General features: G+C 42.4%; 1 protein-coding gene across 1 annotated transcript in view; it reads right to left on the bottom strand.

Annotated features, from left to right (window-relative positions):
- The window catches only part of Map3k15 (mitogen-activated protein kinase kinase kinase 15), a 141,041-nt gene extending 123,747 nt beyond the window's left edge, over positions 1–17,294 (bottom strand). Inside the window, exons 1-3 of the mRNA XM_021152935.2 lie at positions 16,699–17,294; positions 3,178–3,317; positions 1,048–1,071 (exon numbers count right to left, since the gene is read on the bottom strand). Coding sequence (XP_021008594.1) covers positions 1,048–1,071; positions 3,178–3,317; positions 16,699–17,071 — 537 coding nt within the window. The 5' untranslated portion in view covers positions 17,072–17,294. The remainder of the gene's footprint in view (positions 1–1,047; positions 1,072–3,177; positions 3,318–16,698) is intronic.
- Between the last annotated feature and the right edge of the window lie 980 nt (positions 17,295–18,274).

Below are 18,274 nucleotides of genomic sequence, written 5' to 3'. Positions count from 1 at the left end.
TCCTTCTTAGAAGGGGGAAGAAAATACCCATGGAAGGAGTTACAGAGACAAAGTTTGGAGCTGAGAGGGAAGGATGGACCATCCAGAGACTGCCCCACCCAGGATCCATCCCATATACAACCACCAAACCCAGACACTATTTTGGATGCCAAGAAGTGCTTGCTGACAGGAGCCTGATATAGCTGTATCCTGGGAGGCTCTACTAGTGCCTGACGAATACAAAAGTGGATGCTCATAGCCATCCATTGGACTGAGCACAGGGTCCCTAATGAAGGAGCTAGAGAAAGTACCCAAGGAGCTGAAGGGGTCTGCAACCCTATAGGTGGAACAACAATATAAACTAACCAGTACCCCCCCAGGGCTCCCTGGGACTAAACCAACCAAAGAGTACACATGGTGGGACTTGTGGCTCTAGCTGCATATGTAGCAGAGGATGGCCTAGTTGGTCATCAATGGGAGGAGAGGTCCTTGGTCCTGTGAAGGTTCTATGCCACAGTATAGGGAAATGCTAGGGCCAGGAAGCAGGAGTGGGTGGGTTGGGGAGCAGCGCAAGGGGGAAGGGGTTAGGGGGTTTTTGGAGGGGAAACCAGGAAAGGGCATAACATTTGAAATGTAAATAAAGAAAATATCTTTTTAAAAAAAAGATGATTCAGCTGGTAAAGGTTGATAATCTGAGTTCAATCCTGATATTCCCATGGTAGAAAGAAAGTACTGACTAACATGCATGCCACGGTGCACGCCCCTCCCACCCTGCCATACACAGTCCAAATAAATGAAAATATTTTAAAAAGAAAATCTCCTTGCTACCTATATGATCAGTCAAGCATTTTACTAATTTGTATAAATATGGCTTAAAAATCCCTAGATAAATCCATTTATAAAATATTTACGAATCACCCTCTGTATAGCAGGTACTGTACATTTGATTAACAATCAGTTGAAGCATTCCATTTATTCTCTAAAATGTTGTTTTTAAATAAAAACATTACATATAAAAAATAAATAAAAAATAAAATAGCCAAAAAAATCTTAAGATATAATACTTACTGTGTTTTTTTGAGTGACCATATCCTGAAAAGAAAAAGAAAATATTAATATATTAATATGACTATGTGATATATATGAATATATTATATTAAGGTCAATTCTCATAAGCTTATATTCTTCCTATCTTAAAGGGTTAATCATTTGGTTTCCCCTCTGAAAGCTTGAACAGAATGAAACTCAAACTATAAAATTCAGATGCCAAGGAAAACTGATCTTAATTGGTTAGTTCTACAACTACTGGAGGATATTTACATTGATAAGAACATTCCCATATGTATTAGACACTTATTCATATATATTTTAAGGTCTCACTTTGCAATGAGTTCCTAACCAATGTCCTGGTTCTTGCCTTGCCAGAAGAAAAGCATCAGGTGCACTAAGTAAAGCACTGGGCTATGCTTTGACTTGGAGCTATTTCTTGAATGGACTAATATAAAGGCTTCAGGCCATGCCGTAGTCAGCCTTCTCACAGAATGCTGTTGCTCCAAGTAGTCCTGACACCCCACTGGAGCTGTCCAGGCATGTTCAAAGTATAATGAGAACTGTAGTTGTTAACTGAGCATGAAGCTATCAGCACTTGGTTGTACCATTTTTACACTGAAATCCTACATTTATTTAAACAGAATCCGTAATTAAATATCTTCCCTATAAAACATGTATTATACATTGTGACATTTCTGTTATCTAGTAACAAGCTCAGTTGCCTGCTTCTTGGTATACCTGGATAGTCATTTCCATTTTAGGAAATATATGTTCTATTGAAAATTCAAAAATTTTGCAACCCCTACAACTGTAAAAAATTAAAACTTATCTAGGTAATATGATTTTATTGAAGGTTTTGCTAAGATACAGTGGAGGAAAATATTATACATGTGGAAAAATACATTCTAACTTAATGTTTCTCAAAATATAAATCATATAAATTTTCATATTCATAATTTCTAAATATTTCTAAGCTCAACTTATTTAGTAAATAGAAATTAATATATACAGATCTAAAATAACTTAGATTGGTTTAAGGTCTCATATAAATAACTTATACTGACAAAAGTTCTTTTCTCAATCACATGAATGGTTTCTGTACAATACAGTCCTGAGCTCTAATTACACAGCACACATTTATGTAAAGAATATATGTAAAATTTACTATATATAGTTTACACATCTGAAACAAGTAGCATTTCTTTCAGGAGATAATATCTAGTTATTATAGAAACCAGAAAAATCTGGTTTAATATTAAACTCAAGAAATATAAACATCCAATTTTGGTATCAAACTGTACTGTTACACACTCATGATTTTTAGTGCTGCAAGAGCTAAACACTTAAGAATGATAGCTGTGAAGCCCGACTCTCTAAAGCACTGGTTCTCATCCCTGGTTGTATATTTCGGAGATTTAAACAAAAAGTGTCTGGGCCCCACCCTCAAAGACTGTGATGTAATTGACCTGGGTGTTATCTGGGCCTGGGGGTATTTACCAGCTCTTTGGGTGATTTTAAAGGCCAGTCAAGGTTGAGAGGTGCTACTGTGAACAAATTAATACATTACTTTTAAAATGATTTCACATAGACCAGGATTTGTCAGCTACTACTAAGATTTTCAACACTATTAATAAAAGATGAAGTTTGGAATTAATTCCCATTAGAAATTTCCATTTTATCAATATAAACATTTTTAAACTACTATGCTATCCAATAAAACTTGCATAAGGTTTTCAAAAACCACAGTTTTGAAATTCTCAATAATTACTGAGTTGTACAGGATCATACAGGTTTCCATAGTTTAGCTTTGCTTTCAAATTCGAGGGAAATAATGAAATTCTGAGAATGTCTATGCTACTTTTTGAACATTTTGATGACTGTTAGGTGTCTTCATATGTTTACAAGCAACCTGAAAACTACTTTCTAAAATGTGTTGCTTTGGTTCATACTGTCCATGAGGGGACTCAGAGCCATGTGTTGGCATCAATGGAAACGAACAGAGTTTGCTTCTGCTTCCTTAACTCTGAAGTGCTGAGTGCCTATAAACGTTCAGGGTAGGAAGGATGCTCAGGAGTCACAGCAGGCAGGAGTCACCCATGGAAGCTAGCAAGTATGGCAGGAAAGAAGAAAGTAAACACTGTTCCTTACCTTCAATGACAGAGCAGTGTCAGCATCAGTATCATAGTAGAGAATTACATTGTTAGCCATGTCAAAACTCTCTCGGACTCCAAGATGGTAGAACAGGGAAGGCTGTCTGGAGATATCACTCATGTCCACAATGGCAACATCTGAGATGAACAAAGACGAGAGTTGAAAGAGAGCTGAGGTGATCTGTGTGCTGATCACCAATGAGGATTATGGAAATTTGTATTTCTACCATCAGCTTCTTACATAAAATAGAAGTGGGAAATTATTTAATTAGGATTATCTCCCAGGAACTATAAAACAAAACAGCAACGGTTTAAATAAAATAATGAAGAGACATAATATATGTATGCATGTGTGTGTGTGTATAACAGGGTCTCACTATGAAGGCCTGGATGGATAGCCTGGAACTCACAGAGGTGACCTTGCTTCTGCCTCCTAAGTACTAGGATTAAAGCTAAGTGACACACTCCACCTGTTCTGTCTCCCTCTTTTAAATGCTGAAGATAGACTCTCACTTAGAACCTGCTGACATATTTGTTTTCAGTGGTGCTTCCTCTTATGAATGGACATACAAAGAGTACACATACCTGTTAATGAAAGGTAACAGAGTAAACCCCATGCTCAGCATTCTAGCACTTCTCAGATCCCCCACATAGCCCTGTTCTGCCAGAGAAAACTTTCCTCATCTGTGTACCACTTCCATGCATATATGTGCATACTATAAGCTGAATGACTGTATGCCCACAAAATGCATGTGTTCAAACCAGACCCCTAATGTAACAGCATTTAGAGATGGTGCCTTTGGCAGGTGATGAGGTCATGAGGGCTGAATATACATGAATGAAATCAGTGTCATCTTCTAGGAAGCTCCAAAGAGTTAAGCTGTCCTTTCTACCCCATGAGAACACTGGGATAAATGCAGACTATCATCAGTTCCTGAGGAATGACACTCAAAGTATTGATCTCTGGCTTCCACATACATGCACACACACACACACACACACACACAGAGAGAGAGAGTACTATGCAGGTGACCAAAAGGAAGTGGGCATAGAGTTTCCCAAAAGCTAAGTTGGGAGAGACCCACTGATAGATGTACTTAGCCCTTAGGAAGTCCTCAACCATATTGGGCAGGGGCAGTTAACAGAAGCTGGAGGAAATAATGGTATCTGCTACCTGGGAATTTGTAAGAATTATGCAACTAAAATGGAGTGTCGATGGAGGGTGGGAATGCCAGAGAAAAGTGTTTTAAGAAGAAAAGAAAGCAAGCGTAAGGCATCAGAGGCAAGACAGATGCAAATATTAATATGGGAGTCAGAACACCTTTGGGAATCAATCTGGGTTACTAGGTAAGAAGTGTTAAAGGGGTCCCAAAGGGACTGGACTCTACCTTGAGGCATTGAGGAGCCTATGGTTAGGGTCTTGGAAATGTTTCTATTAAGGACATACATAGGCTATAATGAAATTCCAGTGTTCCTCATCTCACAAACTAGAAGCTCCTGACCAGCTTTCATCTCTACTGCTACCCACACCAAACCCTTCTACATTCTTTCAAGCAAATACTAATGCCATTTTATTTCCTTCCTACAGATTTTTGGATATATGGCTGAGAGATGAGAACTTGAAAGGGAAAAAATAGTATCAAGTGTCTTATCTAGAGGGACTTTATTTTAAAATAGTCATAAGACGTTTTAACACAGAAGTCTACCATATTAAATTTCAGGTTATTACAGTTTATTGCTAATGAAGAACAAACGTATATGATAAGGAACTATTTTACAACTCAGTTGGGTCACTTTATCTCAAATGGATAAATCTGTTCTCTGCAGACATATGCACAGAGTCAAAAATAACAGCAGTATATATTAGGTATTCTGCCTACCTGATTTCCCCCTCTGAACTTTGTCAAAATTATATTTAAGTGTTTCATAGTGACATTTGTCACTATTAATTTGTCAAAATTATATTTAAGTGTTTCATAGTGACACTACTGTAAAAGGCAACAATGCTGTTAATTCCAAGGCCACGGTAACTACTAACATTAATTAGAGGAAGAAGAGGGAGAGAGAGGTAGGAAGAGGCAGAGTACAAGGCTGAAGGACAGCAGTCTTTTCGGTTACACAGTCCATTCCTGTAGGCAGTCTTGAGCCTGATGGAGTGGCCTTTTGCTAAGTGGATCAAGTTTTCATCTGATAACACAAATTCTTTCTTTCTGTGCCCTTCTCAATATTCTGTACTGTAATCTCGATCCTGGCCCCACCACCTCTAGAAAGATGGCCATCTGTGTCTTCACCCAGTGTTCGGCAGAGACTCTCTAGTACCAATGAAAACTAGATAGGTAATTACTGCTGCTAAAGAAGCAATTCAGACTTAGGAGACAGTGGCTGGAGGACTGCAATTTCAGGTCAGCCTGAGCTATACAGCAAAACTGTCTCAACAATCAGCCCCTCTCCAAATTCTAAGTAATTCATAATTCAATTATAAAAATATTTCAAAGTTGAAAATAAATTGAAACAGGGTCTCATTACATAGACCAGGCTAGCCCTGAACTCACAGAGATATGCTGCTTCTGTCTCCCAAGTGCTTGGATTATGTTGGGCACATCAAGTTTGAAACTTTTACCTGACATTTGTCACTCAAGTGAATAGACTGAATTCACTTTGAAGATTTGTGCCTGAAGAACAGTCTACTGGTTTGTGTTTAGAGCAACTGTGACAGTAAGCTAGCACTAGGTTTCTAAATGCTAGTTATGATAACACACCAGACTGAAAATTTTTTATTAGATATTTTCATTTATATTTTAAATACTATCCCGAAAGTCCCCTATACCCTCCCCCCTCCCTGCTCCCCAACCCAACCACTCCCGCTTCCTGGCCCTGGCATTCCCCTCTACTGGGGCATATGATCTTCTCAAGACCAAGGGCCTCTCCTCCCATTGATGGCCGACTAGGCCATCCTCTGCTACATATGCAGCTAGAGACACAAGCTCTGGGGTTACTGGTTAGTTCATATTGTTGTTCCTCCTATAGGGTTGCAGACCCCTTCAGCTCCTTGGGTACTTACTCTAGCTCCTCCATTGTGGGCCCTGTGCTCCATCCTATAGATGACTATGAGCATCCGCTTCTGTATTTGTCAGGCACTGGCATAGCCTCTCAAGAGATAGCTATAAAAAATACATTGGAGCCTCACACCTTTAATCCCAGCACTTGGGAGGCAGAGGCAGGCGGATTTCTGAGTTTGAGGCCAGCCTGGTCTACAAAGTGAGTTCCAGGACAGCCAGGGCTATACAGAGAAGCCCTGTCTTGAAAAACCAAAAGAGAGATAGCTATATCAGGGTCCTGTCAGCTAAATCTTTCTGGCATATGCAATAGTGTCTGGGTTTGGTGGTTGTTTATGGGATGGATCCCCAGGTGGGGCAGTCTCTGGATGGTCCTTTCTTCCGTCTCAGCTCCGTAAATTTTTTTAAAGAGGTCACCAATCCAAGTAATCACAGAACTAAAAAATCAAAAGGCAGGATTGCTTTGAGTTCCAGATCAGACTAGGTTATAATGTGAGGCTGCATTTCAAAACAAAAACAAACAACAAAAAATCCCAAACAACTGAAAAGAGAATGAAAACAAGGCAATCAATCCCTTCTAACCTTTCCTTATCACAACACTTAGAAGCTTTGCCAAATAGAAAATTCCTCTAGATGTCTCATCTGGGTTCCAGAGAGCTCTAGAAGCCAGGTAGAGAGGGAAAGGTAGGGCTGGCTTCACTTTGCAGGTGGGGAAAAGGACAAAACCATTAACAGACTCCTCAAGGTCATTTAGCTAGGGCAGAATACAGACAAGGCTCAAACTCACCTTTTTTGACCCAAAGTCTTAGGCTGGCCAGGGGGTTATTGTAAATGGGGTTTACTACTCTTCTGACTCACTTTCTAAAACTGAGATACCTTGGAGCAAAACAATTTCTGTATCAGGCTAAATCTTAGGTAAACAGATCCCAGATGAAAAGGGAAGAGATAAAATGCAGGTTTTCATTACCATATGCACTCTGTGCTCTTAGCAACCATTGCCTTTCAGTTCCTTCCAGTTAGTTCCTAGTGATGAAGGCCAGCCTTGCTGGGAGGCTGGCCTTCTTCCCTGTTCATAAGGCGGACATGTGCTCACCTAGTACAGGTAACACTCTTTAGGAAGTGAATCTCCAGAGAATGCTCCAGTTGAAATCTAAACTAACAGGACATTGTCTGAATTCACCACTAAAGTCAGTACCCCTGAATAGATTTTAACTATTCCAAAATGTATTCATGTGAAATAAGATGAAATATATAGGATTTTAACTGATTAAAATCCTTTAAATTCTTAGATAAAGAAGGCCTTTTGGTAAACCTGCCCAAGATCAAGGCAGTCAAATTTTCAGCATGGGCAGAGGAGGGACTCCACCTGTCCTATGCCTACTTGAGAAGGTCCTGGCAACTGATGGCTGCTTGGGAAGGGGTAGTCAGTTTTCTTCAAGGATTTAGCCCCTGAGAGGCTACCTAGGCTCCAATAGAGAGCCCTACACATATGCACATACAGGCAAGTAGTAAATAGACTCAGTGATTTTTTTAAGAATATAAAGTTGGGAGAAAAAGTAGGTAGGGGAAGAAGAGAGGAATTATAGGGGAGGGAATAAGGGCTGGATTTGATCAGAACACTTATATGCACATATAACATCATTTAAAAAGGCCATTTCATGAGTCTTAAACAGACTTTTGTTTTAGTTTTTTAACAGACAGAGTCTCATGTAGCAAGGCTAGCCATGAACTTGCTGTGTAGCAATAGATACTGAACTCCACACCCTCCTCCTTTCACACTCATAGGTGCTAAGAATACAGAAGTACAACACCATGCCTGACCTTTAAACATTTCTGTTAAATATTTTATAGGTAACAAATAAAACCATAGTTCTAGTGTGGCTTTAAAGTACTGAGTCTATGCATAATGCCATTAGTTAAAGGTATGATAGCAAATAATTTACCTCGTAGTAACTCTGTGTTCACACTGGCTCATGCCAGCTGTTAAATACACTCCAGGCTGTCTGTAAGCCTATATTACTACCAGTAGAAACAAGAGAAATGACTGTAAATAAGAGTTGTTTTTCTCTAAACAAAGAGCTGGAGCTCAAAATAAGTTTTCTGCCAGAGACATTTAAAAATATAATTGAATGTGTGGTAACTCTGGTCCCTTTAAAAACTGCCTTAAAAATAAAAAGCTCACCTTTACTGAACAGAAGTCATTCCTACTGACATCTACTATAATTAGATCCGTCTTTATTCATTGCTCCTCACTTCCAACAAACTTCAAGTCAGGCCAGTACAAAGAATGCTGTAAAGTGTCATTTCAACTTATTTTCCAATGTTGTAAAAAGCAGGAAAAGCTACCCCAGCAGTTCAGTGCCAAGAGGTCAGCACATCCTTATCGAGTGCTATTATCACCTGGGCAACTCACTTGGGGTTGCTAAGATCTGACTAGGAGGAAGAAGGGTAAAGAGTAGGGACATGAAGAAACTTCATCTTTTGTCTCCTGGTACCTAATTTTTAAGACCAAAATAAATCATATATACGCAAACTGTGCCCACTAAGGTGAATAGATTTGAGGTGTTACCATTTTGCTTACAGTGAAATATTTGTAAAACACAACATGGCATAAATTAATTCTTTGGCACATGCATGTTGTTTTTCCAACTAACAATGCAGAACAACGTTGTGCCAAATTATCGTGCAAGCTAGGCTACAGTATGAGTATTGCCATACCGGTGTTATCATCCATGGAGCCACGCCCACCTTTCCTACTCTGGCTTCCCTTGTACATAACTGCTTCAATCTTCATCACATGGCAGCTTCTTCTTAGATTTCTTCTACTGTTTTATTTATTTATTTATTTATTTTTTGGTTTTTCGAGACAGGGTTTCTCTGTATAGCTCTGGCTGTCCTGGAACTCACTCTGTAGACCAGGCTGGCCTCGAACTCAGAAATCCACCTGCCTCTGCCTCCCAAGTGCTGGGATTACAGGCGTGCACCACCACTGCCCGGCTACTGTTTTATAAAGGAGACATTTCTGAGCCCTATTTCTTTGAAGGATTTTCCAAGCATAATCTCTTCATCCAACTAGTGTGTAGCATCACCTTTAAAATATATGCTATTTTAGAGCACAACTGGGATTGTTGTGCTGTTGCCATGTACTGCCAACCAGAAGAGGTGCATGAATCTTTTCTTTTACAGTGACAAAATCTCAGGAAACAGGTCCTAGATTTATGTTCTTCTCTATTTCTCTCACTGAAGTGTCAGTCAATGGGAAAGGACTGGAGGATTTTACATCTATTTCCCCAACAATCATCCTGCTCTCTTTTACTGAAGAAAATCAATTGTTCCTTCAAGATCACTAAACATTGGGACTTTTGCATGACTGCTGATTTCACCTATTCTGTGCTTTATGCTTCCTCGTTGGCATCTGTCACCACAGCCTTTAAAGGCCACTGAGTTCATTTGGTGTTGGAGACTCTGTTAGATATGAAAGCATCATTCTTTGTCTTTACCTCATCTAGATTCATTGTATTATCTCATGTCTGATGTCCACTGTACAATGAATGCACAGTGCTTATTATTTTCATGCAGCATACTTCCATAAGCCATAGGCTTTAGGAACAAGCAGCATTCTTGATGCAGAATTTTCATTCTCAGGACATTATAAACAAACTCATCTTACAAGGTTTGAAATTTTGGTTTTGTGAAATCTAATGAATCTAATAGCCATTTTAAACATAAAAATGGTAATTGCTCCTAGTTCATATAATGAGTATTTGGAAGCTATGGTTTTATATATAATTTGGCTATGTCTCTAAAGGTTTATGTGTTGAAATATTTTATGTCCAATGTGGTGGTATAAAGATAATGGGACCTTTAAGGGGTGGTCTTAGTATAAAGTGGCTAGGTCACTGGGGCCACTGCCCTTAGAAAGGATTAATGCAGTTCTCGCTAGATTCCAGGTGGTTCTACAAGAGTGAGTTGTTATTTGAGGGCTAACAGAAATAATCTAAAATTTGACAGTGGTGATAGAATTATAACTGTGAATATACCCAAATCCACTGTACTTTATACTTTACATTAGAGCATTACATCGCATAAAGTTGTCAAAAACCTAAGTACTAGACTATTCATAACAGCAGCACTATTCATGATTATCTCCAGACAGAAGCAACTCGAATGCTTATTCATAATAGAAAACAAACTGTGGGGCTGGCGAGATGGCTCAACGGGTAAAAGCACCGACTGCTCTTCTGAAGGTCATGAGTTCAAATTCCAGCAACCACATGGTGGCTCACAACCACCCTTAACAAGATTTGACGCCCTCTTCTGGTGTGTCTGAAGACAGCTACAGTGTATTTACATATAATAAATAAATAAATCTTAAAAAAAAAAAAGAGCGCTGACTGTTCTTCTGAAGGTCCTGAATTCAAATCCCAGCAACCACATGGTGGCTCACAACCATCCGTAATGAAATCTGATGCCCTCTTCTGGAGTCTCTGAAGACAGCTACAGTGTACTTACATATAATGAATAAATAAATCTTAAAAAAAGAAAAAGAAAACAAACTGTGGCATCTTCATGCACTGAAATACTATCGCAGCGGTTCTCAACCTGTGGGTCACTTCCTTTGGGGGTGACCTTTTCAAAGAGGTCACCTAAGACCATTGGAAAACACAGCTATTTACATTTGCAGTTCATTCCAGTAGCAAAATTAGAGTTATGCAGTAGCAATGAATTCTACTGGTGGAGGGGGGTTACCATAACACTAAAAGGTCACAAAATTAGGATGGCTGAGACCCACTACACTATAAGGCAAAGAATAAGCTATGACTACAGTGACATCATACATGTACCCCACATTCTTACAGAAACAAAAGAGGCCAGACATATAAAGTACAAACTATAAAATTAAATTTATAACAAAGGACAAAACCAGGCAAAATTCACCTACTTTTTCTATACATGCTGTATCTCAATTAAAAATGAAAACAAAGAGCAGAGTCAAAGCTAAGGTTTTTGCCTTTTTCTTCAGCACAGGACAAGGAATGGCACTGAGGTGCAATTTTTAAATCACCAAAACTCAGGAATCTCTTCCTAAGAACTGCAGGAGACTGTACTACATGGTTATTGCGTAAGAGCTTTAGATCAGAGTCCCCACTGCACCAGGCACATTTTATTCTGTGCACCCAGGTTTCTGGTATGGTTAGTGGCAGGGGTTAGAGGAACGGTACAGAGAGAATTGATAGGAAGCACTTGCTCAATTCAAGGCATTGGCATTTATTTGGAGATATTTAGATGCAGACATTTTAACAAGACTCAGATACATTAAGTTAGCCAGGGCTATACAGTCAACAGATGATAAAGTGTACATCCAAACTCTGATACACAAACCCAAGGCATCACTAGCATTCCAAGGGTCAGTGGGATATTATATGGTAGGATGTATGTTGGTCTGTTTGGGCAGATTATGTTCTTTTCAGAAGGCCAATAGGCCAATAGCCTAGAGAACTTAGACTTCTGAGCCTTTGCAGGATGAAAAGAAAGGAAGCAGCAAAGGTCCTGTTGCCAGCCTCCAAATGTCAGACTTCTCCTAGGCCAAGACTAGCGTCTCTAAACTTTTGAAGGCAAGGTGTCATTCTCAGAATGTCAATTTCATTTGAGATGACTCAGAGATGTAAATGTAAAAGCGAAATCTGTAAGCTTTCAGAAGGATGTATAGACCACTAGCTGCACAAGTAAACCCTGTAAGGTGTTTTAGGTATGCAGCCATAGTATACCATAAAAGGAAATTCTAAGTCAGACTGCATCATCAAAAAGCATGAATAAATGGGGTTGAATTAGCAAGCCATAATACGGGAGATGCTCATGGTCCTAACAAATCACTTAAACACAAATTATATAAAAAGAACTGACATCTCAACAAGAAGGTAACGACCAACCATTATATAGGTAAATGACTTCAGTGGACACCTTGCAGAGAAAAATATGTCCATGTCAAAAAGTCACATAGAAAGGTGCATGACATCATTACTTTGAAGGAAAAGCATATTAAATCCACCAACGAGAAAGTGCTATACTTCTCACTAAAAAGGCCAAAATTTGAAAGATCAGTACTACAAAGTATCGGTGAGGATATGAAACACATGCATTGGCGCTGGGAATATAAGGTGGTATAACCACTTTAGATAAAGGGTTTCGAGTCCCTTACATAGCCGAAGATAGACCTAGTTCTTGAACTTAGCCACTTTACTTCTAGGTATTCCAAGAGGAATGGATGTCCATGAAAGACATATAGGTGTTTGTAACAGCCTCAAACTGGAAGCAACCCAAACTTCCATAACAAGAGAATGGTCTCTATATATTCATGTGGGGGTGGGTGTGTATGGGGGTATGCATGCCTGTGCATATGAGAACACATGTGGAGACCAGAAGTTAATGTTGTATCTTTCTTAGCTGTTCTCTTCATTATTTGAGACAGGGTCTTTCACTGAACCTGGAGTTCAAGTTCACTAGCTGGCTAGACTTGCTTCCACCACACCTGGTGCCTGTAGTTCCATTCTTATGATGGACTAGTAGCATTTAAAAAAAGAAAACTTGCCATGTAATAATATGGGTGAATCTCAAAATCATCATGCTGAGTGAATGAAGCCACAAAAGATCGACTAAATGAGTCTATTTATATAAAGCCCCAAGAAAAGGTAGCTCAAACCTACAGTGATGGCAAATCAGTCCTTCCGTGGCATCAAGGATGGAGTGAAGGGAAAAGGAAGTGGGAGGAGGCATGGCAGGAAGACAGAATATTCCATATTGTGATAGTTTGGGTTCCACAAGGGCTAGTCCCTTTTCCTAGCTGTAAATACAGTAACAGTTTAGATAGGGAACAGGTAAGGAAGAGAGTAACGGAGGAGAGGTGGGGATCGGAGCTCAGTGGTGTTACACCTGTCTAGTATGTGTATGGCTCTAGGTTCAATCCCTGGTCCTGGTATCAAAGGAAAGTCAGAATGTTAATAATTGATGGCGCTCCATTCTGTGCATACTTGAAAGTTTCCATAATAAAAATAATTGAAGAGTGAAAAGGAGTATCAGTGTCAAATGCACGCTCTCTTCCTCCTCTCCTGGTGGGTTCAATTCTGCCTGCCCTCTAGGCTACCCTCTCAGACACCCAAACGAAAGCCAGAATAAGATCTACTTCATGTCCTGCAATCCCTCCCCCCACCTCCCACAAAAATCAAGCCCCACCACCCACTAGGCATTTATGCCAAGCCTCGTCACACCCAATAGCTCAAACTCTGCCCGGACTAGTGGGAAACATGAATTTTTCCAGCCTACTCTGTAACAGTTCAGCCCTACCCCAAGTGCACTATTGATTTAGAATTTGCATAGCACCTACCTCAAAGCCTGATATATAGACGGCTTTAAATGTTTATGGCGTATGCACCAAAAACTGTTTGGAAGTTGACTGCTGGGAATCAAAAATAATACATACTCCCTGGTAACAAATCCTATACAGTAAGTAAAGCGATGGGCCGGGTCACAAAGCTCTCTGTTTAGAATGCACACAAGGTGAGCAGCCACGGTTCACTTAAACCCTGCAGCTGCGATGGTTCTCTACACATGGTTGAGGGGCACTGCAGGCTCAGTGCTGAGTGAGTAGGAGCAACAGCAGCACAGAAAGGAAAGAACCCCCAAAGGCCTGGTACATCAGACAACAGCTGAGGTCCAGGCTGGGGCTCATGGTTTCCAGAGTGAAAGAAAGCATGATGGTACAACAGGCCACTCTCTCCAGTGGGGATGGAGTGAGCCAGGCTGCTTCAGAGGTACAAACCCATCTTTAATCCCCTGCTATATAAGTAAGTGTGTGTGTGTGTGTGTGTGTGTGTGTGTGTGTGTGTGTGTGTGTGTTAGCATTCTCTTTCCATTCGATTGTCGAGGCTTCCAGTCTACTGTATCTATCCAGCATTAGAGCACTTTTGCTTTCCAATATCCTGCCTTCTGTATGCTAGGCAGGTGCTGTGCCACTGAGGCACATTCCCAGCCCCAGTGAGTTCTTTTAGATTTGTTGCCATCAGCCTGTGGCTCTCCTGCAGCTCCCCCGTTCAACCTTTTACTAATGACACCGAAATCTAAGCTACACGACACGACCACAAAAAGAAGACAGTATAAGAACACAATCGAACCAAGTGCTGAGTTGCTATGAGAACAGAAGACAGAACGTGCCTAATGTCTCACCTCTATGGTTCCCCCACAGTACTCCTGGGACAGTTCAATAGTTGCCCTCTGCCAACCAATCTTGTTCTAAAGCAGCACTGTCAAGGAGACCTTCTACTATGAGGAAAACATTTTATATCGTTGCCATCCCACATACAGAAGCTGGCTGGCTGTACTTGAAATAGGGTTAGTCGATTCTTGAAATCCCATTTTACTACATGGAAGCCAATTTAAATATAAATGGCTACATGTGGCCAGCGGCTACTCAATTGAACATCCTGGTTTTAGAGATTTTTACAAAACAGCCAACAACAGTTTTCTATCTTTTTTTTTTTTTTGTGGAAAAAGCCAAAAAAAAAAAAAACAACCAAACAAAAAATCCAAAACTTGTGAGAGTGGAGCTCAGGAAGCCAGGAGAGGGTAGGGATGTGGAGATCACCTATTTAATCGTCAATTCTACTTCCTGCAGTCACATCGATAGAAATTATCCCAAAGGGCAAAACTGACCAAAGGAGATTCATGGTGCAAACCATGGAAAGCCAGAGTGAGCAAATGTGCTGCTCTGGGTGCCCGGGTTTGAGCAGTGATACGTAGGCTTCTCAAAGGAGCGTGCACAGCAGGGGAAGCTGTGCCACACATATGAACACACGCCACCGAGGCTCGGAAAGGCAATGGCGCTGCACACAAATGTTACATCTTACTGTCAGCAGGCAAGAAGGCAGAGTTGTGCCTGGTGGCCCAATGAACAGCTCACTTTTCAAAGAATCTGTTCCAACTCCATTTGGGAGCAGACTGAATAGAAGCTGAGAAAACAGGAGTAGTTCTAGGTGAAGTGGGCTCCTGAATAATTTCTCTGAAAAGATGTGGTGCTCAAGAGCATACTCAGCATGGTCAGAAATGTCAAGAGAGTGTGCGCACTGGGGCCAGCTGCCACTTGTTTGAACAAGCCTGATGCCCCATCTCTTTCCAGATGGGGGTGGGTTTGGCCATTTGCTGTGGAAAACAAAACAAAACAAAAAACCCTTACATCCAGGGCTGCCTCCAGTAAACAAGGAACTGAATTGATTGGCCTTTATGGGGTAGGGGTTGGTAGAACTTACCAAACATGCAAAAGCACTGAGTTTTATAAACACAACTTAGACACCCATCCTGCTGCAAGACAGCATACCATGAACACTTTGAAAACAACTTCCAAAGCTCATATGCTTTCAGGTTTAAGTTAGACACTGTTACTTCCACTTAACCAGTGGAAAAACTTAAGGCACAAACATTCCCTGGTCATTACTGTGTCACATACAATGCTGATGAATATCATCCAGGGTCCACAGACTTATCCCCAAAGGTTAAGTAAGAAAAGCACAGGAAGAAACTTGAAAACTGGATGGTTAGGTCACACTCAGCACAGAGAGCCTGCATCTAGCAATGGTTTACATTAAGAGATTAAAACATCACATAGCGGTAGATTACACAACACCATGCTTGTCAGGCAGTAACTTGCCACTCTCTGGTTGTAGGATGGACTCCCCTGGAAGAATTAAAACACTCTGAAGGCCTCACGTTGGGTGTCATTGGTCTAAAATAGATAGGATTTGTTTGTTTGCTTGTTTGTTTGAGGGAGTGTCTCACTTTGTAGCCTAGGCTGGCCCCAAACTCCGTATGTCCCAGAGGCTGGCCTTGAATTTGCAATCCTCCCACCTCTATTTCCTGGGATTAGACGAGTGATCCGTCTTAAGTTAACAATTAGTTTTAACAGCTCTCCCAGATGACTATAATAACCAGCCTGCATTAGGGATCTATGTCAGAAGAAAACAAACTGGAGGACGGACTCAACATCTTGTTGGTGGTGCTCAACCTTCCTACTGGTTTAATACAGTTCCTCTTGTTGTGGTGACCCCCAAGCAGAAGGTTATTTCGTTGCTACTTTATAACTATAATTTTGCTTGTTATGACTTACAAAGTAACTATCTGATAGGAGACCCCTGTGAGGGGAGAACCGCCATCTTAGGCGATAGTGTGTTTCTTGGGTTGTTGGCTATTAAAAGAAAAATAAATGATGAAATGGGTCTAAGTGCCTACGGTCTCTCTTTATCTGTCCAAGGGCTCCTTCCTTGTTCTACACTGTCCAGGAGGTAAGAGACTGGTCCTGAGCATCACCGATGGCAGGATGGAGGGGGAACTGGAGGAGAGAGCCAGGGGGAGAGAGTGGAGGGGTGGCAGGGCTTGTGAGAAGGCCATGGGAAGCCAAGGGTGGCCCCAGCCCTCACCTGCATCGTAGAAGGTATCGAGCACGGCCGTCTCCCCGAAGTCGAGCTCCCCGAAGGGGACGGAGGTGAGGTGGGCGCCCTCGGCTTCGCAAGCCCGAAGCAGGCACTTGAGCGCCCCGGCCTCGGGGCCGCCGGCGGCAGCCGCCCCCTGCGAACTTTCGCTGCGCACGTAGACAGCCCGCAGAGCCCGGCGCGGCCCGCGCCCGCCTTCTGCCTCGCCGCCCGCCGCGTCCCCCGCGCTCTCGGGCTCCGCCGGCCCCGCCGCACCCTCGGGCCCCGGGGGCAGCCTGCCCTGGGGCGGCTCGCCGGCTTCCTCCGGAGCCTCGGCAGGGACAGGCCCGCCGCCGCCGCCGCCGCCGCCGCCGCCCTCCATGTGACTGGCCCGCGGGGCTGGCGGCTTCGAAGCCCAGGTGCTCTTCCCCGAGACACCTGCTGCACAGGCGGAGGACGGACGGGCGGGCCGGAGGACGGACGGCGGCCGCAGGGAGCCGGTGCTGGGGGCGGGCGCAGCGGCCGTGGCGGGCAGGTGACCACCGGTTCTCCGGTGTCCGGCGGAGCGGAGCTCAGGGCCGGCTTGCCCCGAGCGCCCTTTGAAAGCCCGCGAGAAAGAGGCGGGGGCTCCGACGTCAGGACGGGCGGAGGGGGCGCTGCCGAGAGCCTCGGGGCAGCAACGCCAAGGGCGCCCCCTGCCGGCTCCCCCACGCAGCGCCCCCAGCCCGGACGCCGGCCGAGGCGAGGATTGCAGGGCTCAGCTTAATTGGGCTCTCCTTGGGTCCTCCCCTCATCCTTCCTTTGAACTGCTGTTACAAACTCGTTTCCTCAGCTTCCTTCCTTCTTTCTTTCCTTCTTTCCTCCCTCCCTCACTTCCTACCTTTCTTCCTTCCTTCCTCCCTCCCTCTCTCTACCTTTCCTCCCCCTCTTTTTTTTCCTTTCAGCATTTTTTCTCCCCACCCCCATGCCTGCCCACCAAACAAGTTGAAGCTTTCAACCACAGTATACTTTCAAGGCATTAATTGGATATTGATAATCAGTTCCAAACTAAGTGCACATGCAGCTTTAACTCTACATCAGGATGAGCAATGCCTCATTTGGCACTCGCCACTGTACAGGACATAACCTCCCTGAGCCCTGTCTTGCAGCCTTATTTGTTATGACTTTGGTAGTGACCTTGACAAGGTATGGGGAGGGTGCTGGCAAGCAAACCTTTGTTTGCCTGGAAAATAGACTCCGGTAAAAGTGCGCTGCCTTCCTGACCTCTGAAATACTAAGGCTCCAAAGGGGTCTCCACTGCATCTCTGCAGCTCACCATTTTAGTCTCCAGCATTATATTATATTTAAACAATAAAATGCACTACAAGTTGTCATGTGGTGGTGGAGTTGTTTTAAACAACTGCTTCTAGGTATAATTTACAAACCATCTAGAACAAAATGGCTGGCTGGATCTTTAGTGTAGTCCCAGTTCTGTGTTCATCACGACAACTTTTTGAATGCCTGAACACTCCACTATCCACCCCACCCGCACCCCCACTACCTTTGAGAAATCACTTTTTATTCCATCCTTTGAAATAACCAGCCC

This window comes from Mus caroli, chromosome X (genome assembly GCF_900094665.2).
Source record: "Mus caroli chromosome X, CAROLI_EIJ_v1.1, whole genome shotgun sequence".
In the NCBI taxonomy this organism is placed as follows: domain Eukaryota; kingdom Metazoa; phylum Chordata; class Mammalia; order Rodentia; family Muridae; genus Mus; species Mus caroli.
The sequence above is the reverse complement of the archived record's forward strand: the minus strand, read 5'-3'. Positions and strand labels throughout refer to the sequence as shown.